At 32.7% G+C, this 26,290-nt stretch overlaps 3 protein-coding genes across 7 annotated transcripts; 1 reads left to right on the top strand and 2 right to left on the bottom strand.

The window, feature by feature from the left end:
* Positions 1-405: 405 nt before the first annotated feature.
* On the bottom strand, positions 406-1,930 carry LOC149092909 (protein arginine methyltransferase NDUFAF7, mitochondrial-like). Its single transcript, XM_089269991.1, has 4 exons — positions 1,817-1,930; positions 1,655-1,735; positions 1,198-1,575; positions 406-1,113 (listed from the first exon to the last, which is right to left on the bottom strand). Exons 1-4 carry the CDS (start codon positions 1,865-1,867, stop codon positions 421-423), a joined length of 1,203 nt encoding a protein of 400 aa, XP_089126117.1. The 5' UTR covers positions 1,868-1,930; the 3' UTR covers positions 406-420.
* On the top strand, positions 1,927-11,072 carry LOC149092908 (sushi, von Willebrand factor type A, EGF and pentraxin domain-containing protein 1-like). Of its 3 annotated transcripts, XM_089269983.1 has the most exons (10): positions 1,927-2,213; positions 2,280-2,453; positions 2,734-2,913; positions 3,230-3,421; positions 4,314-4,487; positions 5,001-5,531; positions 7,630-7,803; positions 8,836-10,323; positions 10,393-10,704; positions 10,764-11,072. In XM_089269983.1, exons 1-10 carry the CDS (start codon positions 2,105-2,107, stop codon positions 10,946-10,948), a joined length of 3,519 nt encoding a protein of 1,172 aa, XP_089126109.1. In that variant the 5' UTR covers positions 1,927-2,104; the 3' UTR covers positions 10,949-11,072. The 3 variants fall into 3 exon arrangements, with proteins under 3 accessions (XP_089126109.1, XP_089126110.1, XP_089126111.1); XM_089269984.1 differs by lacking the exon at positions 4,314-4,487 and having other exon boundaries at positions 10,764-11,020; XM_089269985.1 differs by lacking the exons at positions 3,230-3,421; positions 4,314-4,487 and having other exon boundaries at positions 10,764-11,020.
* A 1,163-nt stretch (positions 11,073-12,235) lies between these two features.
* LOC107362869 (atrial natriuretic peptide receptor 2-like) lies at positions 12,236-21,608 on the bottom strand. Of its 3 annotated transcripts, none has more exons than XM_015930007.3 (18): positions 21,050-21,608; positions 19,808-19,926; positions 19,094-19,451; positions 18,883-19,032; positions 18,445-18,599; positions 17,984-18,214; positions 16,943-17,075; positions 16,791-16,872; positions 16,216-16,333; positions 16,067-16,123; positions 15,635-15,712; positions 14,517-15,058; positions 14,268-14,428; positions 13,874-14,207; positions 13,602-13,794; positions 13,321-13,495; positions 13,135-13,233; positions 12,236-12,559 (listed from the first exon to the last, which is right to left on the bottom strand). In XM_015930007.3, the coding sequence occupies exons 1-18, from the start codon at positions 21,309-21,311 to the stop codon at positions 12,393-12,395; spliced, it is 3,414 nt and encodes a 1,137-aa protein (XP_015785493.2). In that variant the 5' UTR covers positions 21,312-21,608; the 3' UTR covers positions 12,236-12,392. The 3 variants fall into 3 exon arrangements, with proteins under 3 accessions (XP_015785493.2, XP_089126112.1, XP_089126113.1); XM_089269986.1 differs by having other exon boundaries at positions 18,445-18,596; XM_089269987.1 differs by lacking the exon at positions 15,635-15,712.
* Between the last annotated feature and the right edge of the window lie 4,682 nt (positions 21,609-26,290).

Here is a 26,290-nt window from a genome sequence, read left to right as displayed (position 1 = left end):
GCCTCTGTATTCATCCTAGTCTTTTTATACGAAATGAGAGATAATTATTTGAATACGATAACCTAACAGAATTAGATTGAAATGATAAATTGTGATTTGTTGAATAATTAATGGTAACGTAAACAGTTTCTCAACGACTAAACACTCAGATTGTTCAAGATTGACTAGTGCCTTGTATGCTGTTTGCAATCGATATGGTTCTAACTCAATCTATTGAAATACTCTATTAATGCATAAATAAGCTTTTAATGGTGCTTGTTACGAGAATTTAGTCAATAATAACAAGGAGAAAACAAAAAAAAATACTTGAAAATAAGCAAAGTTTTGATTTTTCATACGTTACAATTTACTAACGATATGCTTAAATGTAAAATAGCGACTGATAATGTAATTAAAGCTAAGAGCTAGAAGAAAGTTTGATTAATGAGTGGTGAATTGGTAAATCATCAACATTGTGTTCAATAAGTGGTTTATAAATCTTAATTTTTTATAGCTATGGTTTTTTACAGACATCGAGCTTTGTAAACGATTAAGTGTTTGAAATAAATGTTTGGAAAGCTTTGGAAACATAGCCATAAATTTGAACCTCGGACCCATATCATCAAGAATCATTTTAGCTCCAGAGATTAAATCTTTTTTCTGCTCAGCATTAGCTGCTTGAAGAAGCATTGCTAGTCGGACAGCTATTCCTAAATTTTTGAGAAATGTCTGTTGATCGATTGGCCCATAGGTAAGCGATTTATCACCAACATGCCTTTTAAGATAACCAAAATCAACATCAGCTGTTAAATCAGCTGAGCCTGGTTCTTTGAGAGGATCCCATTGACTGTGATTACGAAATGCTCTGAAAGTATCTCTTGATTTTTTCTCTTTATCATCATAACCATAATCACAGATCAGGAAACAACCATCATTCCTATTCAATCTTTCAGCAATTTTTTCCACAGTTAATGCTGCCTCAGGACAAATCTCTAGATGGTCCAAACTCAAGTCATGGTCGTGAGTAATGAGAAGTTTACTGGCTGGAGTAGGATGTCTTGATATAATATAACGAAGCTCTTCATTGGCATCAATATCGACAAGAATTTCTCTCCATTCACCAGATTCATTTTTCTTTAAAGAGATACGATGAGGAAAAAATTTAGATTAATTGATCATTGAAATTTATGGAGATATTAATATAAATGCAAAGCTTACCTGAAATTTATGAATAGGTAAAGCATCTAGAAATTCGTGAGCAATGTACACAGTGAAACCTGGCACTTCAGGCACTTGATCTAATGATCGATACCATGTAATTGGTAAACCCAATTTGGTTAAAGAATCATGTCTGGTAAAATCATCTTTGCCGAGAACAGAAACATTACCACATAATTTTTGTTCTTGTAATTGGACCAGGTAAGGTGAAATTTCAACCAAATGAAGTGAGGCTTGATCTTTTGTATGACTGAATTTATTTAAAACACGTGAAATATCAGAGACTAAGGTTCCTCGTCCAGGTCCAAGTTCAACAATACGCAAAGGTCGACTGCTATTGAACCTCTGCCATTCATTGACAGCCCAAACTGCAATAAGCTGTGAAAAAATAACCAATTGTGAGTAAAAGCATCTACTGAAATGTTTAAATGCAACAACAATAAATGCGAAAACAAACCTCTCCAAATATTTGGGATATTTCTGGGGATGTTGTGAAATGTCCTGAACGACCGAAAACATCTTGCTTCATATAAAATCCCTGAAAACAAAGAATATCATTATAGACGCAACTTAAATGTTTCTCGGGCAAAATATTGTAAATTATATTATTGATACTTACATTAGATGGGGCTGTCAAAACTAATTTCATGTAGTCCATGGAAGAAGTCATTCGTGTTCAGATATGCTCAAGTTCATGCGCTCTCAAAATTTGATCCAACAACATATTTGGATGATAAGTGAGAATGAAGGAGTGAATTTCAAGTTCAAAGAGTGATGAAAAAATATCGAGCAAAAATTATTAACAATACTTTTGGCGTTGATAGATGCAGTGTGAATTTTATGTTCATTGAACTAATTACAGCTTGTTTCAGACTTTCATCCACGCTCACATTATCCATTACTTGAAATGTTATCAAAGTATTTAAATCAAACTATTTTTTTTGTTGTGTTAACTTTTTCAATGGAAATTAGTTGTGACTTACTCATTAGACCAATTAGACATGTTAAAAAACAAGGTGAGTTTGAGCAAATATTGAATAAAGTAACCATTAGTTTAATAACTGTGATAATTTTTGAATCAGCCTCAGAAGCACTTGACTCGGTTTACCAAGACGATCTTTGTCCACGAAGCCGAGAGGAAGCAGTTGCTCGTGGTCGAAGTTGTTTGAAGAAGTGTGTTTCAGATGCTGATTGTATAAGCTCTCGAAAGCGCTGTCTTTGTGATGGACTTTGTGGTTGGAGTTGTGTTCGTCCTGGTAAGTTCAATTCCTGTCTTGTTATAAACTATGTAAAGTTGAAAAACTTTTGATTATTGAGTTGAATTACGAATCACACAAAATGAGATGAAATGACTTGTGAAACTAGCAAAAAATTGTTAATGTTTGTTACTTATTATTGAATTGAATATTACTTTAATAATTAGATCTTTCTTTTAACAATTTCAAAATGTATTTTCGAGTTTGATTACTTGGTGTAACTTTGTATTGAAGAGTCGAATGGGGTCGAAATAAACTTTATTTTGTTTTGTTTAAATAGACCTTAACTGTGATGAAATGACAACCGTTAAGAATGGAGAGTTCAAAGTATCTGGGAATCACTTCGGAGCTCGTGTTTCATATACATGTTTAGATGGCTTCTACATGTCAGGTCCAAGAGAGCGAGTTTGTCAAGGTGACGGATCATGGAGTGATCAACCGCCAGTTTGTCGCAAAGAAGGTAAGTTTGTAGATTCACTGTCTATTGAATATTGCTATAAGTTTATCATGAATACAATATGCAACAAAGAATAAACGACCTGAGATCCAACCTTAGACTAGATTTCATCAGCATGTTGGCATGATAAGTGTGATAAAAGAAGGAATAATTGAAACATTAGATTGCTTCTGTTTGTATTTGCTATGCTTTTCGCCTTTGCTATTACTAACAACTTCGGTAATGCTGTATTAGACTCATTTATTTTCAATTGATCATCAAGCATCGACCTGTAATGTGATTATTGTTTTACCGTAAACTCGACCCTTTTATATCATAGCAATGTGCCGATCACCACTGGCTGTCCCTCACGCTCGTCATAACGCCCCTTTAGATCAAACCGAATTCCCTATAGATGATATGGTCCAATATTCGTGTTTCCCTGGCTATGAATCGAAAGGTTTTGCCAAAGCTAAATGTCTTTTTTACAATGGGACTGCACAATGGTTTGGACCTGATCTTAAATGCATACGTAAGTATATTATCTTCATATCATATTTAATTGCATAGGCGATTGCAACAGTTCCAGAATTTCAACGACTATATTTTCGATAGTAATATTCACATCAATAGGCATGAACATCAGCATCATACATCACCAATATTGTTGAGCGTGAACAACTGAACTGTAAATAACTGATTTATTTATTCAAAGATTGCACTCATATCGAAGCAGTCCGTTTGAACTGATTGTTATTGTTTTTGTTGTTGTAACAATTTCAAGCTGTATAATCCAAGTGTTTGAATGTTTAAATGCATTCACATTCATTTACTTTGAAAGGACAAAATGACTTTGAGCCTTTTCAACTCGTAAAGAGTCCCTTTGTTTCAAAACTTTAATTATTTTGGCAAAACGCAACTCGAATGAAAAGAAAGCGAAATCATTGACAGGAATTATATACGAAACGGAAATTGAGGGCATTTATTATTTTTGATGTTCCTTCATCATGTTCACGATATCATGTATATATAGAAGTATAAGAATTTGAGAAAAGCAGGATAAAGAAAAAAAATGATTCCTTTATTTCCGTCTGACAAAAGATTTTTCGAGTTTCCATTGTTGTAAGATTTTTTCACCTTATTCCTCTGAGCATCTTCAACTTTTCAGCATTAATGTAATGAAAGAAAATCTGATTTTGATAAATGTAATAAAAAATGTGAAAAGAAGAAGAAGAAGAGGAAAAGAATAGAAGACAAAACGACTGAGAATGATAACAATAGAAGATGATATTGGTCAGATGGAATATTTGACAGAAAAAAAGTCATTCTTCTCACCTTTATTGTGAGCAAATTATAATAACAATGATAATAGAGAAAAGTGTTTTTATATTACATAATTAATGTTTGTATTGTTAATTGATTAGCCAAAAGCTGTGGTAATCCTGGCGATATTGAGAATGGACAAAGAGAGGGAAACATTAATTCGTTTACCAGTAAGGTTACCTATTCTTGTAATGAAGGTTATCTCATTAAGGGTCGACCTAATCGTTATTGTCAGTCTAATGGTCAATGGAGTGGAGTTTTGCCCACTTGTATACGTAAGTGACCAACTGTTATAAATTAAATTGATGATTGATGATTGATGATTGATGATGCCACTTACTGATCATGAATGGTCAACATTAGCAAATTTAATTATTATATTATTGACTTTTATTCTTGCCTCAATAATATCATGATATACTTTGTTTATTATCGCTCCTTTCGTTATTCAAGTTATTTCCGGTTTCATGACTTTTATTATTTGCTTTCTCCATATTAATATTTGCATCTTCAACCAAAATTATTATATTAATGTCATTATTGATTTATGTTATTATGTCAATGCTTGGTTTCATATTAAAATGTTCAAGATAAATATTATTAATAATAAATCTCAAACTATTCTTCTTCACCCTTTCGTTCTTTATTGTTTTCATGTTTGCACATTCGTAATCATTAATATTAAAATATTGATTTACAGCAACATCAGCAAACACAATCAACTTTTTCATTCTCTTTTCTTCTTCCCTCATTAATTTGCTTTTAAAATCATCATCAAAACATTCAAGCTGTTCGATGTGATAAACCTGTTGATCCTGAAAACGGTAAAGCACTTTATTCATCAACAAACTATAAATCTGTGGTTAAATATGAATGTCGATTTGGTTATTCGTTGGTTGGTTCGACTTCTCGAACCTGTGGTCCTGATAAACAATGGGAAGGTGAAACACCCAAATGTGTTGAGATTGACTGTGTTTTACCTCTTTACTTGGCCAATGGTTACATTGAAGGTCGACGGACAAGTGTCGGTTCAGTCATTTGGTTCAAATGTTATGATGAAATGGTTTTCATGGGTCCATCAGCCTCAGCCACTTGCCTTGAAAACGGAACTTGGTCTCACCCTTTACCCGATTGTTTATCTCCTTGTATTGTTCCTGACATTATAAATGGTCGGATAAACAATGTTGCTCCAGGGTCTAGAGTGGCTCATGGGACAGCAATCAATGCAACTTGCAAACCTCAATATGAATTATCGTCCAGTTCATCACCATTCCTGTGCAACAATGATACATGGACTCACATACCCAAGTGTATTCCAGGTAATTATATCATTAATAGTTCTTATCCTGACATTAAAAAGTAATTTTCATTTGCCTTTTTAAACAACTCGATACTTTATCATTGTGTAAATGTTTGTCTAACGATTTCAATTGCTCAACTGGTTGATAATATACATCATGGTTGAAAGGAGAAATAAAAGAAGAGCATAATAAATGAAAAGGAAAAAGGAATAAAATGATATTTTCTTTGCCATGAAAAGGCAATTATGAAACAATCATGAACAACTCTCTATGAATAAGTTGAATTTCTTTCTATTTCTCTTTATTCTTTGTCCTTTTATCATGAGGAAGAAGATGACAAAAAATGTTACATAAATTCAATTAAGATTGTGCACATTGATGCAGGTCTTGAGGCTAATCAAGAAGAAGATGACGATAATGGTGATAATATTGAAGGAAAATGCTGATCCATATGAAATTTATCTGCATAATAATTCATAGCAACAAATTCTGAGCTTGACTTTAATTTATTTCTTTCTTTTCTCGTTCATTTCATTGTTGGCAAACTAAATATTAATAATTTCATCTTCACTTCAACTGTATTCAAACTTGAAGAAGAAAAATTTTCCAAATTGATTTTTACTGTTTCAAATGAAGGAATGTAAATGCAAATGTATGAACCATTTGATGAAAGTCCCTTAATCAGTGTAGCTCTTTCAAATTAAAATTATTGATTCAATTCATTTTACTCTTTTTTATTCCATTTGTTCATTCATCATTCAAAGTCAATCAGAAAATTTTAATGACTTTTAGCCAAATTAACGCTATAATTATGTTAATCTAGGAATAACTGCTACTTTAGTCAATCAAATCAGTTGAATTATTTCATTTTCCCAGCTGAATAAAAAATCATTGGACCGAATAAACAAAAGCAAGCATTCTGGCCATCTTGTTGAACATGTGAAAATAACATTATTAATTTTTGAATATCAAGTTTTTTTCATTTTTGGGTTCAATTATAATTGTATGAATCGAGTGAATCAACATTTTACTCTTCTTTTTTAATGAGAATCAATGATCACAAAATGAACTCTCGATAATCTTATCATGTTATTACTACATTTTGAAACAAAAAGAGTTGAATAAATGTTAGTTGAATGGTTAAATTGGTTTGACAATTGAAGATTATATTTATTATAATAACATGATAAGTCTGGAGTTGAAAGGAAATAGGAATCAAGGGAATTCAGTATTGCGATTATTGTTAGTCTGTCAAGCAACTCCAATTGTCCATTCAATTTAAACATTGACTCTGTTACCTTGTTAGTGTTAAAAGGTGATGAACAAGAAAAGTAATTTTCTTGATCAAAGTAAGTGTATAAAATGTTCTAATACTTGCGAGTCACATTCGTTGATTAAATTGTCACTGTTAGTCTCACATGGTAATGAATAAGAGTGAATAAATGACTCGAAAATTTTGATTATCTTTTAAGACTCTTCGACTATATCAAGGTGCATTAACTTTGTTTCAACTGAATTTAGAGTTTATTCAAGCGTGTTTTGTTTCAAGCAAAAGTTTACTTGTTAATTATTTCTAAATCCTTAATTTTTTCTTTTCCTGATTCCCATCAAACTATTTGCTCATAAAATTACATTAGTCCGATGTATTATCTGATAATTAGTTTGTAACATAGTAAACTGTTCCCTGCTTCACTTGCCATTCCTGAGCAATAAACACTCACTGCTCAATTCACCATGATCAACATTTGAGATTCCATCCAGTTACAAATAACTTGGAAAAATTTACTCAAAACAACTAAATCTAATGCTAAAACAGCCTACTTGAAGGTTTTTAGAAATGTAATGAAAAATAAATCTTTACATTTTCTTTATATTCCTTTGAATATCCTTCAAACAATCAACTAATGGGGAACTGTTGAGATTGATTTGTCTCTTCCATTGTTGATTGACTATTTACTGATGAAAGATCATTTAATTCTGAATTCAAACCTGTTTATATTGAATATTTAATGGCAACAATGTTCAAACCTAGAAGCAGTTATTCTTGGTTTTTTTCATTTATTTTATCCCATACATTGAGTCTGGTTATTTGAATTGTTGTCTTATTTTATTGCAGCTCGATGCAAAAAGTTGCCTGAAAAACCCAAACACGGAATTGTGATAGCATCCAAGACTGACCATGGGTCCAGAGCACTTTATAAATGCTTGGATGGTTACAATTTAATAGGATCCAACACAACTCAATGTTATTATGGGAAATGGACTAAAGCTACTCCAGTGTGTAATGAAGGTAATTAAATGGAAAAATTAATCTAATTAATTGATAAACATCTAGAAGTAAGAAGAAAGACAATTTTAAAAGCAATTATCCATTGAGTACAATTAATTGTTTCACTGAATCTTAAATGATGCAGCCTTTTTTCCTCCTTTTTTTTCGTCCATTGTTTCTTCTTGATATCATTGAAAATAAAATGAACGTAAAACCAATTTGTTTAGTTTATTGTCCATTTCCTGGTTCCATTGAACATGGTCGAGTCCTTTTGGTAGGTCACATGGGAATGTATGATTATCGTCCTTACGTGCGCCGAGTCATTAACAATAAACAGATTATTTATGAGTGTTCAAAGGGATTCCTGGTCTCAGGTCCACCCGGTGCCACCTGTGTAGATGGTCATTGGTCACCCTCTGAATTGCCTAAATGCGTTAAAGGAACCTATCCTAGTATTCGTTGGGATAATCGACGAAAGAGATGGACAAATGGAAATTATGTCAATATTAACATTTAATTCAAATTAACTGAAAATCCTTTTGCAATCAGATTTAAAAGGTCAGTTTCAATTTAATCTTCTTTTGTCCATTTCATCATTCTTTCTCTCTTTCATTGTTTAATCGAGCGAATTAACTGAACAGATTAAACAAAAAAATGATTAATCGCAATGTCATCATCTATTTAAGTGGACAATCTTTCGTCATAAATGTAGGTCTTTTCATTTGCCTCCGATCAAGGCTACTGCATCAGTCATTCTGATAGTTAAAAGGCTGAGCTAAATCATGCAATCATTTGTTCAAACTTATTTATCGGTCTCAGAATCATCTTTCGATTAAGACCAAAATAAAGTCTGGATTCGTTGGGGTTGCCTTCAATAATGACACATTTAGTCTGTATATTTAGATGTTGATGAGAAGAAATGGATTTAATTAAGGAGGAAGAAGCTGCAGCAAGGTCTTTTGTTTATCAATATTTAAAGCTATCCAATTGACCTTATCTGAAATTACTGATCATTCTGTATTTCCTGTTTCCATATTAATTTCGATCAATCAGCTGACTGTAAATCAATTGAAAGTAAACCTTGGATGGACATTACTATTGTTCGTGTTGGTCAAGGAAACGAAACTTATCCTCACGGAACATTGATTCAAGTTTCATGCAGCAATGGCTATTCATTAAATATTGGTAAAAATCGAACTGCAAAGTGTCTTAAAGGTCATTGGAAACCTCGTTTACCTTCATGTTTATTATCACCTTGTTCCCTTCCCCATTTGGATAACGGACAATACTTTATAAATTCAAGTTCGTCTTTGCCTTCAGGTTCACGAATATCATCAAATGAAACAGTTTCTATTGTTTGTGATCCAGGTTATCAAATAGTTTCTTCATCATCATTATCGACTTCATACAACATTACATGTTCATCAGGTCACTGGTCTTTAGCAAACAGAGCTTGGCCTGAATGTGTTCCATCTTCATGTTCACTTCCTCAAATATTCAATGGTTACTATTTATCTGGTTATCGAGCAGGCCTGACCATCTCTCATGACTCATCTGTCGAGTATCAATGTCTATCTCCATATCATCGACTCAATGATGTGATCAAGTGTTTTAAAGGTTCTCTTAGTCCAGAAGTTCCACTTTGTGTTGATCCAATGACATCACCAACATCATTTATCAACGAAAAGAATGTTTTCCACAAAAATGAAAGTGAATCGAGTAAAAGAAATAAGAACGAAAACAGTGAAGAAGAAGAAGAGAAAATTGAATCAATTATCGAAGAAGATGCGAGAGAAGAAGCTTATCTGAATGGCTTGAATGAAGCTTTAGCTGCTTACAAATGGTGTCCACCTCCACTAAAGATTGACCAACAGCTAAAGTATCACCACGATCAACTGTTGACCACTTTAACATCAACATCAACAACAACAAGCACCACAACTACAACCATTGCACCCTCATTATCCTCATCATTACCTTTAATGAATGAACAGTTGAATAGCACTTGGTCTTTACCATTCAGTCCAGCTGAAAGTGCGACTGAATTCATGATTGGCAACATCTCAATGAATGAAACTAATGATAAAATAGTTTTGAGTGAATCTGATGTTTATAAAAGAGGCTATTTGCCTCCTGGTTCACAACTAGTCTACAAGTGTGTTCCTCTTGCCGGTCCTGGAGTCAATAGAATGCGCAATTTTCGTAAAACAACTTGGAAGATCATCTGTGACTCTTCTGGTTCTTGGTCAGCATCAGGAGTACCATGTGAAGAAGAGGAAGATGTTAATTTGGACTATTTAGCAAATAAAAGTTGTACCTTTGAATCTGGTATAACAATCGGTGAAAATGTATTGGCTTTCATTGAAGATTCTCAGACAGTCCACGATACTGATTATCCTCCAGGAACTACAATACATGTGCGGTGTGTTGATATCGGTAAATACAGTCTACATGGCAGTGCTCAACGAAAATGCGTTTATGGTGATTGGGATGGCATTAAGCCCACTTGTTATGGACTGTCTCAGCAACACGATTATGCATGTAAGTCCAAATTACAATAACATTACAAACATTGAGTTTAATTGTTCGGGGTTTCGTTTAAATTTGCAGTAGAAAAGCCTCCGACTATATTGTTTCGGCATCTAGTTGGACCCATCGCTCAAAGCAATGACGGTAAACTAATTGTTTATCCTGGAACCATTTTGCACCTTGAATGTCTCTGGATACGCAAATTTGGTACTCCTACTTGGGAAGTTAATCATGCTCATCGAGCTTATCCTCAAGGCTGGACAACTGATCCTGCTCGTGATTCATCGCTTGAATATCGCCTGTCCATTTATCATGCCGATGAAACAGACTCAGGGGAATATACGTGCGTAACTCCAGTTAAACACCGACATTCTGTTAAGATTGAAGTAAAAGGTAAGTATTTAATTGGTTGATTATCTTGGAAATAAGTATTAATCCAATTCCCTATTCAGCAATTTACTGCCCAGAATTGAGTTTACCTGATGGAGTTCAAGTTAATAACAATGGATTCCGAATGAATACTAAAGTGACATTCAGCTGCATTCCAGGAATGGTCTTGCAAGGAAGTGATTCTACAACGTGTTTACCTTCTGGTCGCTGGTCGAATCCGGTACCTAAATGTTTATCACAATCATAATTATAATCTTAATCGTTTCCGTCTCGAATCTCCTTCAATTTGGTGCTGAAAGTTGTACAAGTTGTATATTTATAATTTGCTAACACCTGCAATCAAATTATTAATAAAATTTGTTTATTCAAAATGAACTTGATATTTTTGTGATTATGGAATGTACCGAAAATTTAAAAACAATTCATGATTAGAAAGACCTTTGAAAAGAAGAAATCACTCAAAGTTTCGTATTGTTGATGAATTTTAAGATTGATTTATAACATTATCTCACAAGGAAAAGTGCATAAGGGTTATGGTTTGATTTAGCAAATTTTTTGATAAATTTACAGAAATTTTAGGACTTTGATTTTTTCAATCTCTTCGACCATGAAAATCACCCCTGTGAAGCTGAAGATGACATTCATTGTGTGCTTTTTGCATTATGTCTTTGTTTAGCTCATTTTCAGTTCATTAAAACAGGTATGATTAGACTTATAATTTGGATAAAAGTTGAAACAGAAATTTGAAATTTCACCAGACGTACTTTTTCCCCTTTATCAAAGGATTTTCGCTAAATTTATCGAAGAATTTCCTAAATCGAACTGTAATACTTAGTTCTCTTGTCAGGACAGTTACAGTTGGCTGGAGAATAATTTGAGAAAACTAGGTGAGTCAATCAACTAAATCAAATGTAGTAATTTAATTGATTAATTTTTTGGTTCTAACTTAAGGCAATTTTCACTGTCGCCATCTATTGAATTTAATTGTTTTTAAAGCTTTGAAGTTTGTTTAGCTAACGATACAGGAGCCACTAGATGGCGACTGAGAAAAAAATCTGACTCCACAATTGCAAAACTTCACGATAGGTGCCGCCTCAAAAGCTGCGACATTATCGACTGAACTGTACAAAAGTGATCGAAATTTTTTCAGAACATGAAAATTTAATCTCTTTTACAAAGCAACAAATGACAAAATATAGTTATTTAGATAAAAACCCGATGCTGATTTATTCAGCTCTCCCAAGTTGTTTGTTGCAACAGATCTGATGTTATAGATGAAGAGTTGAAACTCATTTTCACAGATGAAATTGACTGAAAACACTGATGATCGGAGACTTCTTCGATTTATTAACATTCCCTCGAATATCCTTAAAATCTTAATTTCAGGCCCCATTAGACTGTAAATTATCTTATCACATTTTTCATTGCTATCAGATAATTAATTGCAATCAAATATCGTTAAATTAGCTCAGTTTGTGGTGATTTCACGAATAGATCGATTAAGTAAAGCTATATGATAAAGGAAAAAATGAAATTTCAACAAAAATTCTGATTGATTTTATTTTTATATTGGCCAAATAATTCATGACAGTGAATATAATTTAATTGTTACAGTAAAAATGTAATAACTCAACTTTTGAGTCAACTTAATTGTTTCCAATGAAATTTTGTTCAATTTTCGAGTTGAGCACTTATTTTTGTTCGATATCATTATCCAAATGAGTTTCTTCCCTTAGCAGCCAATAAGTTTTCATTATACCTTTACCCTTTATGATAACATCGCCTCTTTCTTTTATTTCAAACTGTTTGAAGTGGTCCAAAAGCTTTTTAGTTGCTGAACTGATATGAATTTTTAAAGCTATATGAAAAAAGAGGAAAAAAATGAATAAGATATTATGCATTTCCTTATGAATAGAAACAAAAAATGATAAAATGGAGTTCTTGAACTTCAAAAGATCCACATCCATATACTTATTTGAATGGTATGTCGTACTGTGCTTATAATAAAAGTTAAGCTAATCAGATATGCATGTTCTAAATGTAAACTGTTTATTATCATTGGAAATTAGCTGAATCTGTTTCAAGTTGATTTCAAAAGCTTAAAAACTTAACAACTTACAAAATCACTTAAGAGCTAATCAATCTTCATTATCATAGCTGATCTGCGTGATTAATATCTCATGATTTGCGTCATTCTTAAACTACTGAAAAGTTAGTTTAAACAAAACTAGAACATTATTCAATTTGTTGGTTTTAGAACTCTTTACATGCACGTATTCAAAAGGATTTGACTCTTTTCCCTAGCAAGATAAAAAACTTGTAAGGCACAAAATAGATATGCAAACGTTAATTTCAATTTACATCGTACTAATTAATCTTGTGCAAATCTATTGCCATTCAGTTGTGAAAATTCAAGGCCTAATGAAAACAAACCTTCTCCAGTTGATTCCATACGAGAAGCCGTGTTAATTGTATCACCAAAAAGACAATATCTGGGTCTTTTATTACCAACAACGCCAGCACAGCATGGACCTGTGAGATGATAAAAATAATTATTTCGTTGGAATATAGCTCTCAACAAAATGATATCAAAAGTTCCGGTTCAATAAGATTATTCACCAGAATGGATTCCAATGCGAAGTTTTAATTTATCTTCCTTTCTGTGCCTTATGACGAATCCATCAACTGATTCAACCATTCTGAGAGACATTCGAGCAATTTGCCTAACATGCTCGTGTCCATTTCTTTCCGGAAGACCGGAAACAACCATATATGCATCTCCAATAGTCTCAACCTATTAAGTATTATTAAGTGGTAAAGGAAATGTTATAGGATGATTGATTATCATTAATTTACAAAAAGAGAAATTGAAAGTTCTGTATTTTTCAGGTATACTGTACCTTGTAGACATCATAATCTGATATAATGGAATCAAAACAAGTATATAAGTCGTTGAGAAAATTAACAACTTCAATTGGTGTGCTTTCTGAGCACATTTCAGTGAACCCGACAATATCACTGAAGTAAACTGTAACAGAGTCATAATAATCAGGAATAACACTTTCACCGATTTTCAATTGATTAGCAACAACCCTGAAAGAGATCAGAAAAAAGAGTAAATTGAATTAGTGATTACATTACATTTGGTCAAATTTAAAGCATTCTAATGTACCTTGGTAGTATTTGGTATAAAAGTTCTTCAGTTTTCTTTTTCTCTTCAGCCAATTCACTAGTTCTTTGTTCAACTATTGATTCAAGCTCAGTCGCATATTGTTCCATTCTTTGTAACAACTTTTCGGTTAAAGTGGTATTTTCTGGTGAATCTTCATTTTGTCCAGAAGATCGTGCAATTAATCTTATTTCTCGTTTAATGTGATTAAAATCAGGCCTTGAGTGAGGTTCCCGGGACCAACATCGAACCATATGATGATAAAGTTCCTTGTTTTCACACAGATCAAGAGGTACATCAGGCCTTAGATCATGGCGAACAATATTATTCACAATCGCTGGAAGTTAAAATAGAGAAAGTTAGCCATAAAATATTGATGAGATGTAAATTTACTCACTCTTAATGTCCATACAAAGTACATATGGATGAAAAGGAAAAGAACGGGTGATAATTTCTTGCAAAATTACCGAATAGCTATAAACATCAGCTTTTTGACCTCGATATACACAGTCGTAACAACGCCTTAGTTTGTACTTGGAAACTTCTGTACATCGGCATCTGGGTACACGATAACAGTTATATTAAAATTGGATAAATATTTTTGATCCAGAGTCATTTTTGTATTATAAGAAACAGGTTTACTTACTTATTTTTCTCAATTTCAATTGCACCACTAACATAATTAGATTTGGAGAGATCATTGTTAAGCATATCAGGTGAAATGTATAAAATTGAATAAGGATCAGTTTGACCATTGGAGACTACATCATTAGTTTGCACTGAAATAGTCAAATGAGGTTCATTGGTTGAAATTAAAGCTTTGGACGAGCTTTTATTTTGCTGTTGATGATTATTGTCTCCTGATGAATTGTTAGCTGTAATCGATGCTGCTGATCTTAGCTTTTCTAGTCCAAAGTCAGATAGTTTAATGCAGAAACGAGAATCAACCAAGCAATTTGTGGATTTAAGTCGTCCATGGAAGATGTGTTCGCTACTATGAAGGTAACACATGCCTGCAATAATATCATTGATCAATGAAAATCGGAACATCCAATCCAAATTGAGAGAAAAGTTCATCAATAAATCACGCAGTGATCCTTTCGGACAATATTCTGTCAGGATTACATTAGGAACATCAATACAAGCTCCGATGAAGCGAGCCAGATTCTCGTGGGAAGTTTCTCTCATCTATAAAAGATAAAAACAATTCAAGTATAAAACAAAATTAATTTGGTCCGAGTTAACAACATTAATTAGAATTAAATTTATCTTAAAAGATTAACTTTGAACTTTCAACTTTCGCAATTCCTATTCTATCGAATGTAAAATTTGAACTGTTCAAGCATAAAACATAATACAAGGTAAACTGATAATAAATTGTCAATTGATTTCACAGTCAGAGAGAATTAAATGTGAAGTTCAATAACGTAAGATAAATTGAGTTGAGCAAAGAGTGATAAATATTAAAGGAATAAACTCAATGAAAAATTTCAAGACACCATCTCAAGAAAATGTTTCCTGATCTGGTTTTTTCTTGTTTTCTTCTTAAATTTGGTTCAGAATAGCAATAAATTGAGAATTTATTTGGACTGCTTGGACTGGCATTGTCTCGGCTGAGTCTCTTTCAATTCTGATAAAATTTGATAATAACTTAACTTCTTGAGGAAGTTAATATTTTAGTGATTTAAGAAAAAGTGACAAATCATTGTCATCATCGATAATTTTACAATAGACAAAATTAACAAATCAAAAATAGATACTTACAATTTTCAATTCCATCAGAATTTCTCTGGTTACCTCGATTTTATGCGATGGCAATTTCTTAATTGCTACCCGATTACCCTACCCAAGCCAAAATTTTAAGTTATAATAATCCTGTTGGGCCTATTAGGGGAGGATAATGTCGACATGATAGTCTTGTAAGCATGCAAAATCAAATAGTAATCATAATGTGATAAATGAGATTGCCTAGCAATTAAAGGAACTGACAGTTTTCTCAAGATCAAGATTTCTCTGATCAATTAATTCAGATTAGCCTATTGCAAGATCAAACTAATCTGAGCTCTGAAAGGGAAATTTGTTTAAAATAAATTGTGAACAAAATAAAAAGGATCTATAATGGAAGCTTTGGTTAATTGGAATCAACAGTAAATCCTCCTTTTGGGATAGAGTAAATGGTTTTGAGTAAAAATTTACCTTGTAATGGGCACATATGATCTTTCCTTCATTATGATGAATTTCATTTAATTCGCCCTGAATACAAAAAGCCAAAAGGAAATAAGAAGAAATTGTTTTTTTGCCAATTACAGTTACAGCATACAATTAAACATAATGGCAATATTTACCTGACTTGACGTTGTAATTTTACTCATAAATGATTGTCGAGGTCCATGGTCCAGAATAATATCTTCCCAACGAACTTTCCAAGACATGTTAGCAAGAGCAGCTTCCAATTTCACTTTGCTATAAACAAAAATTAGTTGGAAATGCATATTCACGAATTAAAATCTCGTTTAATCAACATTTGATTAACACTTCAAAAACAATGTACAGTAAATTCACACTTACCACACATTTGGTATTTTCACACCAAAAAACAGAGCCATCTAGAGGACGTCAATTGCTATCTAACCCTAAAAAATCTCTTGTCTCATTATTTCTTATTTTTATTTGAGAAGAATGTTTATTAGTTCAATTCTGATAATTATCAATCAAATATTAACCAGCCGATCGACTCTTGCGTCGTTTGATTAAAATTTCCTCTGAAAATCGTAAGGTAATTGTTTTTGGTCAAAATAAGTGTGAATTTACTGTAATATAATCAATGTGCAAATAGACAAGCTGCTATAATAAGACGGGAGACAAAAAAGGTACAAAAAGCGCTGAAAAACTAAAATTGATGTTTGATGTTTTAACTTACTGATAAATGAATGTTGATGCCACCAATATTAGTGCAATGATTATCAATAAAGTAGCCAACAATATGTTCCAGTAAGGTACATCTAACAAGGTAAGGGAAACTTATTTAATAATCAATTGTTTTTATTTTGAAAGAGTTGGCCATAATCAAACCTTTATCACATGCATTTCCTTTGAAACCACATTCTGGAATATCTTTTGGTTTAACTCCAAATTTTCCTGGTGGCCATTTAATTTCTTTTTCTTTGGTGAAACTTTTGGTTGCACCATAATAACGTAAGACAACCTGCGAAAAAGCATTGGTTCATTATGATTTACTAAATTGCCAAGATTCAAGTTAATCTGGTAATTTTATTCCAGCTTGTTCCATAAATTCATTCTGTAGTAGTTTTTCCTTGTTAAAATCAAATGGCAACAGTCTGAAACTGTTTGATTTAATTAGTTCTCGGTAAATCTTACAAATGGTTCAATTAAGACAAGTTACGATTGATTCAATTAGCTAAGCAACGTTAAAAGGGGTAAATAAAATCCTCTTGATTGGTTCAACACATTTAGATTTACATGTATACCTCAGATTATGTTCATAAGAATAATGATTTTCTAGGAACATAAAATATTCTACTTTCATCATTTCTAACATCATAAATCAACCAGGAATCTAATATGAACAAAGTTCAATTCTGCTACAAAATCACATCATTTCGAAACAAAAACCTGCTCTTGTATCAACAATATGTTATATTATTTTACATAAATATTTCAATTTATTAGTTTATATAAAAAAACTTGATTGTCTTTACACGCAGTAAAACTTATCTTAATGGCAATCATGCCATAAAAGGTTTGAGATGCGAAAAATGAAATGAAATTTTGTTCAATACCATTTGTATTACTGTATTCAAATATCATAATCAATGTCATAATTAAGGCAACACTTGACCCCGTTCATTATTAATAAATGAGGATATTATCTCTTATTATTAATAAGATGTGTAAAGTGTTATCAAGGTATATCTAGTTTGAGTAAATAAACATTGACCATTGATGATAAACTCGTCAAATGGTTTACCTTTACATGGAGGATGTTGATTCTGATGATTAGAATGACCACCATGATAATGGCGGTGACACCAGAATGAGTTTGAAAAACTAATTTAATTGTCAAACAATAAAGTTACAAAATAAACACTTTACCTCAAATAATCCATCATCAATATTTGTCTGATCTAGTAGAGCATAATCAGCAATTCGATCTCCTTCTTCATCAATAGTTATATCTCCAGAGATACCATTAAGGGTTAAATTGCGCATCCTTTGAACAAGTAAAACTCCATCATGAGGATCATGATCATCATTTAAAGTTTCACGAATGGCTCGACAAAGGAGAAGCACAGCATCATGGAAACTGGCTGTGAAATAGTTGACCTTCAATGGTGATAATAATATTGCAACGAAAGGAAATATCAAATAAATATGTTTTGATAAGCTGACCGATTGACTTGCAATCCAGAAATATGTAAACCATTAAACCAAATTGTGGTTAAAAATGTATTCATCAGGAAGTCTTAAGTACTCATTACATTTTATCATTGACTTGCAACTCATCGTTGTTGAGTTGTTAATGTAAATCAGATGGATGGATGGATAATACTTACGAATTGTTCATTGTATTGATAACCATAATCACGATATGCTCGAAGTTTAACTTCGTCTGAAAAGTTTTTATAATGATCTCCAGGAGGTTGATTCAGGCTTACAATTAAAAGTGATTGATAGGCTGTCTTTAATTGATTCGCAACGGACTCGTCTTCTGGTTTTGGCAGCAATGACAGTTTAATTATAACAAAGAAAATATGAAAATAATTAAAGGTTAAGATATTAGCTGTTGATTGATCTAAATTTTGAGTTTATTCTGTTTAGCTGATTAACTGTTATTTTTGTTTTTAAATTTAGTCAATGCTGGTCTGGTTACAAGCTAATCATAAACAGTTTAATGGAACGATAAAAAGACATTAATTAAAGACATTAAGACACAAGAAAAGTGATTAAAGAATCTTTCAATAACTCAAAAAGCATCAGAATAATCAACTTACCAACTCCACGAGACCAACTCATGTTTCCAAGAGCTTCAGCTTCAATCAGTTCAGGATAAATGAACACATATTCACCCTGAGTCATTCCTTGATGATGAGCTTTCAATAAGATTGTCCGTACATCTTTATCACCTCCAAGTATAATGATAACTGTAAATCAGGTACATTTATAAGCGATTAATGATTATTCAATGACAATAAATATTCTTACTTCGTGAACAGGTTGTCATTCGTTGTAGGACTTTGTCGATATCAGTAATAATAACTTTATCGAAATCCCGAAAATAAGTTTCACGACAGTTGCACTTGAAATGTGAATATTTGGGCAATTTGAGAAGCTTCAGAAGGACATCGGCTAACGTGTTGTAATAAACGTCTCCAAACCTAAAGACCAAACCAAAGATTTTCCACTTGAAATAGTCAAGGAAAGCCAGGATAGCTCGAGCTTTGTCCCTCATATCATAAGAAAGTCGTATAAGTGAGGTCAAATCGGATCGATGGATTGGAATTATATCACCCAATCCAGTTAATATTGGTATCTTTTTATAAGCAGCGAGTTGGGATACAGCCTGAAATAAGAAGGTCGAGATTAATAATTTACTCAATCATGACGAAGTAAATGATGACTTTTATAAACATCTTTCTATTTTAATCTATTGAACATATTGAACAGAACCAAGGTTACTGTTCATTTTTAAAAAAGTAACTTCATTGGTGCATTGATGGAAATATAATGTTAAAATTCTGCAACTGAAAAGTAAGTAAAAAAAGGTTGAGAATGATGATTATTCTCGTGTGCTCATCAAACAAGCCTTTTCCAACTTCAATAGATTCAGTTTTTCAACATCATTGAGTCAACTATTTCATCTTTCAAGTAAATGGTAATGTCCCAAGTTGATGATGCTGAACCTGATTGGAAGCTTACCTGAAGATCATTACTGCAAGCAGGTCCAATAAAACCAACCAAGTTTCCCTTGTATTTTTCAAGTAAATCGTAAGCTTGGCCAATTGCTTCTCGCTCTTTGCACGTATCTTCATAATAGCCTGAAAATGGTATCAAAATTTAGTTAAGAGAAACGCAAGAAAAGACATGACGAATTCAGCTATGAAACAATGATTTTCCTCATCGTCATCACCAATTGGAGGAAAAAAAACTTGATTTACACGTCTATGATCATTACTTTGACAAGCACATCTAAATTTTCAACACACAAGTTTGTAGTTTTCGTGGAAAAGGCATAAATCGAATTACAATCTACATTAATATGTATGAAATGTATCTCTCAGTCAAATTATTTGGTTCCTTTTTGAGGGATAACCTGAAAAGGAAGCCCAGATTCCCTGCAAACTCTGTAATAACATCAACAATTTCAATACAACTCAAGCTTGGTCTTGCCGTAATATTTATAAATTCAATGCTCATTTCAACATGATAATACAAGTTTTCCTTGCAACTGAAATTGGATCTTATCAAGAACTTAGTTACTAATAAATAGCTCAAAGTAAAACATTTTTTATATTAATAAATGTCTTTGATTTTGTTTTGAAAAAAGGTTCAATAAAACAAAAAAGTAATTTCAAGTGAAACATTTCTTGATTAAATCCTATTACCTTTAATCAAATCAAAATTGCTATAGCAGCTATTGTACTATAATACAATAATGTGGACAATATCAGTTTCAGTATTTTCTTTACAAATAAACTCGATTATTTACTGTCATGTTTGTAATGTCAAATTGATATAGACAAAGTTTTAAATGTTTATCAAGAAAAATCTCAATTCACTCGATATTGAAAAAAAACTTTGCGATTTTAATTCACACTAATCAGTTTGATAGCATTTTCAATGGTTAAGTTTCGTGAGACAACTTTAAATAATACAAACTAATCAATGTAATGGAAACACATAACTGAATCAACTGAATGATTAAAGTGTTTAATTTTTTTAATGGCTACAAATAGTAATTTTGTTTCAACTTAATGATCTTTACTTATAATACTGGGTAACATTGGATTACCAGGTTTTAGGTTAAAGTTGTATTGATTGAAACGGTTAGACAAACAAAGAAAGAATTATTTCTAGGTTTAATTTCCAACCTCATTTTATCAACAATCAGCGAGGTTTAAGATACTATTTATCACAATTAGGGGATAGAGGTCAATTTACCTTGATTTATGTTTAAATTAATGTCATAATAGTTTAGACACTTTTCCCTGGCAATGTCAATAGCTGGACCAATGTGAACAAGGTCAAATCTCACAGCGTCTTTACGATATCTTTTCACCATAAGAAGACCAACATTGAATGAGTTGTTTGATTGATTTAAAGAAAGCAAATATTTGTTGACTTGAGTTGATGTAATTAACTGTCCATGAAATGTTAACACAAAAATAATCCAATAAATGTTTAATATTGTAAATCCAACCATGATTATTTAAAGACACAATGTAAAGTTGCTTTGAAATATGACTACATGCTTTATTAACATAGAGAAAGCTGTTGTGATGGCAAAAAACGATGCTTATCAGGTTCGTCTTAATTGTTGAGTTGATTGCAAGTTGAAAAAAGAAAGCAAAGAAACATAAACTTTGACTAATTCAATGTAAAAATATAACATGAGAAGCGAAAATAACAAAAGCTTTAAGTTGAAGCTTATCTCAAAGATTTGTCAGAGGTTAAGAGACTGAAAGATAAAAGTGAAATGCAACTTTCATTGGATTGCCAATGAAGATTGAAGCCAGGTTTATCTTCGTCTTTTCCCCTTCAAATTGTGACTCTCTCACAAAGAGTATATAACTATTACTCTTTGCTCTCTCATTTCATCTTCTCCTTTGCCTATCATGAGCTCATTCTGTCTGTCTCAGTTTCATCTTCATGTCTAATGCCTGAATTTAAAGAATAAGTCAACTTTTTCATTTTCATTTCTTTCCATCTGACTCGTAGGTTAACTTCAACTGTCAATAGTTGGCAACATTTTCTTTTCAATTAATACTCCAATGTAATATCACTAGGCTATCGCTGGCTTTGAATCTGTATCTTATCAAAAAACAACAAACTCAACTGTAACAAGGAAAAGTTGAACTTGTGTGTTCATTGGCTTACATGTACTTTTCCCTTGATACTTCTTTTTGGGACAAGCTTTCAACATGAAACCAAGCGTTTATGGATTACATTGAAACTCTCATGTTTAATATTGTAATGATTGGTTATGTGATGAAAAACATGAAGGCGTCTTTGGTACCACTCAATCAACAGTTATCAATCATGTCCAAAACACACACCTCATCAAAATTAACTGCCTATGATAAGGTAAATGGAAAATTAAATTCAAATAAAGTCACAATTTGAGTCACAATGACTAAACACCATTTCAAATAAACTACAGTAACCCTGAAAATTAAAATTACTTTCCAGATCAACATTTTTTCAAACTCATCTTTTGTTGTCTCATGATTTTGTTTTGAATCCTATCATATCTATCTGAATGTCGATATGGCTAAAGAATAACTGCTCGCCAGACTTTGGATGGTTACCGTTTGGTTGGTCATCAACCGACTTTACTGTAAATACGTAAATTTTGCAAGATCATTCGATTCTGCATCAAACACAAGAGATTTTAGGGGCTAAAAACTGACTTTTGAAAAGTTTATTGCGCTCTCCGTTTTTGATTTACTGACATTTGTTGAAATGTACGCGAAATCGTGGACAAACAAATCTATTCATCCAGGGTTCATCGCGTTTCACTACTGAGAAGTCTAGAATGCTAACGGTGATAATCAAAAATTTTCAGAATAGTTACCAGGTTCCAAACCATCTTCTATTCGAAGACTAACTTAGGCATGTTTATAATGTAATAAATATTGTCATTCCCAACTTTCGACTTTCGTTTGACCTCCTGAAGCAAGAACTGAATGACAACAGGGTGTAGCGAAAGTTCGTGTAGGAGGCAAAAACACATTTACCCTAAACTAACCAATTGTCGTTAGTTTTCATTTCCTCTGTGAAAGTAATTTCGTCAATCCTGATTCCTCCTACCTAAACGACTGTACACCTGTACACCGGAAACTTCGATGTCCATAAAAAATTATTCATTTTCTTCATTTTCCGCCTTTATGTTTTTCTATTCTCCATAGATGGCAGCAAAAATGTATTGCAAACTAGAGCTGATTGAAACAATTAAAAGATTCCGGTGGATATTACACTCGGTCTTTTAATTTTGTCCGAAGATCGAGCTTGAAATCGCCAATCCTGCCATATCTACTGAAAATCCGTCATTTATGACAAAAAGCTATGAGTAATCTTTGTTTGTCGGAAACAAATTGATCACAATATACATGTACGGGGTGGGGAGAAAGTTTCTAGGCATTTTAGCTCCGCATTTTAGCGGTGCTTATTAATGCGTCAACTGCCTAGAAACTTTCTCCCCACTCTATACGGGGTGAAAGAAAATGAACTGTTATCATTGTTAAAATACAAAAATCCGGAGTTCGTTTTCAATCACCTGTTTTAAAGGTTCAACGAGTAAGAAGTGGAAATTATCTTACTTTGATTAGAAGGAAGATGAAGATGACACTGATAAGAATGTCCGTTTTGTGTCTTCTTCTCTTTCGGTCAACATTCTTATGTTGTCATTTTCATCTTCATTCTAATCAAAGTAATATAATTTCAAATTCTTAGCATTGCACCCTTTATAATTAGCTGCATCTATTCATCCAAGTGCTGCACGCCTAAGCATACTTGTTTGCAGACCAGAAAATTTGCAAACTTGCAGCTTGAGCACAGTTCTCGTCTAGACTCTGACGGATGCCGGCTTGACCAATCAACATAATTGCATTATAAAAGCAGGGAGAATCTTAAATCTCCAAAGATGGTGTTACTAAATTTCATGCCTAAGCAATCAGATTGCTAACTTAGTGCATACAACATGTGACCATGTTAGCAATCTAACCTTCAAACATGTACAGTCGAGTCCCTGAAATTGTCGGTTCCTAAAACTATCCATTCGATATCAGCACCATCTCTTATAAATAAAAAAAACCATAATTATGAATTGAATTGTTTTGATTAGTAATTTTTATTGGTGTCTTTTGAATGTCGTGCCTCATTTGGCCTCAAACAACTGATCGACAATTTCAGGGATCTGACTGTATTTCGTATCCTGCATCTTGGGGCAGCGTTCGAATCTCGTCAAGTTCTGAGTTGGGCGAATGCATTAAAAGTTTACCCATAGGTCAGGCCCTATGGATTATCCAATCCATCCTAACCCATCTAGGCTGGTTAAAGTCAAGCACTTAGGGTAGAGTAGCAGAAGTGGGCACTGAAAGCTGTCACGACTCCATAAATGGCGCTGGCCGAAAGCAATAAAACCCTTTCTGAAGTTTTGCTGAAAGTTAATCAATATCATAGAAAACCTTCTTTTTGCAATTTTGGCCATTTATTATATTTTAGCAATATGATTATATTATGTATACTGTCCAACAAAATCGATTTTTAAACCTGAATATATAATATCAATAAAAATTGTTGACCATTTTTAGTCACTTTAATTGCTGATATAAATATCGAAAACTCATTTTTGTGTTTCTGTATTAATTATAATAATATTTTCCTGTTTCAATGTGATTATGATGAATTTACTCTGATTTAATCATCATTTCCTCATTAAACCATGGACAATTCAATGATCGATTTGATAATCAAAGGTTCTGGACTTTTCTCTGGTTGTTTTACCAACAAATACCTATTTTTAACCAGAAAAAATGAAGCAAACAAAACAAAGCCTGATCTTTACACGATTGAAAATCAATGACTGAAGTGAAGACTCAGGCAAAGTAGTTAATATCTTATTAACTAATGATGGATCGATGTTTGATATGATCAATCAAATTATGGAATAAATGGTGTTGATTTTTCATGATAATGAGAGTTGATCAGAATGTGTTCATCATTAGTTTGTGTTAACTTGATTATTTCCAGATATGTATCTCTTGTGAATTTTGCTTATTTAATAACCTAATGGACATCAACTTTTGTTTTGCTGCAAGTCCCGCCAGCTTTCACACCAATGCTTTCAAGTTGAAAAGTGAAAGCTGAAAGTTCATGTTTTGCAGTCTACTTCGTCACCATGAAACTTGCCCGTATGAGGAATTAAAAACATTTTAACCCTTGCAAACCAAAAAATTGTAGTGCCTAAAGTAGCGATCAATTTCCTGCTAACAATAAAGTAACCCATTCAACTCAAGTTTTGTCTAGAGAGCGCATTAAGTTAACACGCAGAATGATCGTCTCTTGGCGCTTTCTTGCGTTTTGCCCAATAATTTTTCACAATCCAAATCATAAATTTTTAGATTAACCCCTAGTCAAGTGGTTAAAGAGCCCATTTGTGTCAATTGTGTCTTTTTAGTAACAACCATTCAAGAGGGCTACTGGGTGCATACAGGGTGTAGCGAAAGTTCGTGTAGAGGCAAAAACACATTTCTCCCTGCGTTTAAACCAAAATGGGTTTCTTTTGATTCACTCTTAAAAATTCATTTTGTCGATGTTTTGTCAAGTTTGATCCCTCCCACACACACGAACTTTTGTTACACCCTGTACAAGCGTGAATATTTATCACATCGCAGTCAATGAGCACTCGTTGAATAATTTCTAGATACCGAAGCCAGTCAGTCATTCACCAATAGACTAAGGGTTACAATGACTGATAGTCGACTTGAGCAATTGGCAATTGAATGACAAAACTGATACATACTGAATTTGTATTGCGTAAAAGTTGAAAACTATCTGGAATAAACGTTTTTTTCAAAAAATGTTTACAAAAACAAACCTTTTCGTCGACTGAGTCGACTGCAATAAGAATCGACTGAGTCGACTTAGTCGATAGCTCAAACTACTGGCGCTCAGTTGGCTCTCAATCGACTGACTTCGGTGTCTAATAATTTCCTCGATCACGATTGTCTTTTATGCGCGTTCCAATCAAATAAGAACTTAATAGAAATGAGGATTTCAATGTAACTGATTGTCATAATTGAATTTTGTTCATTGTATCCACTCTTCCAGCCCATATTTTCACACATTCACGCAAAATAATATTCTTGCGTTTTCTCGATTCAAATATAAGACAGAATAAAGAATGAAAACTTCGTTCATTCACTGTTTAGAAATTGAATTTGGCGCTTGTAGTGTCCTCCATTGAAAATGATTTATATTTATAAAATGTCCCTAAATATAATTTAATTTACTCTAAAAAGATCTCAATTTAACCATTAAAAAGCGCAATTATTAAGAAATTCATGAAATTGTGAAAAACATGAGAAAACGAAAGAAGTAGCGCCTAAAAAATTTGCCTTGAAAATATTATAGATAGTATCACGTAGAGTCGCATTTTGATAGGGATTACTGTATTGCTAT

This window comes from Tetranychus urticae, unplaced genomic scaffold (assembly GCF_039701765.1).
Source record: "Tetranychus urticae isolate SD_2017Ah unplaced genomic scaffold, NJAU_TeUrti_SD_1.0 Scaffold_4, whole genome shotgun sequence".
NCBI classification, from domain to species: domain Eukaryota; kingdom Metazoa; phylum Arthropoda; class Arachnida; order Trombidiformes; family Tetranychidae; genus Tetranychus; species Tetranychus urticae.
This window is presented reverse-complemented; position numbering and strand designations above follow the sequence as displayed.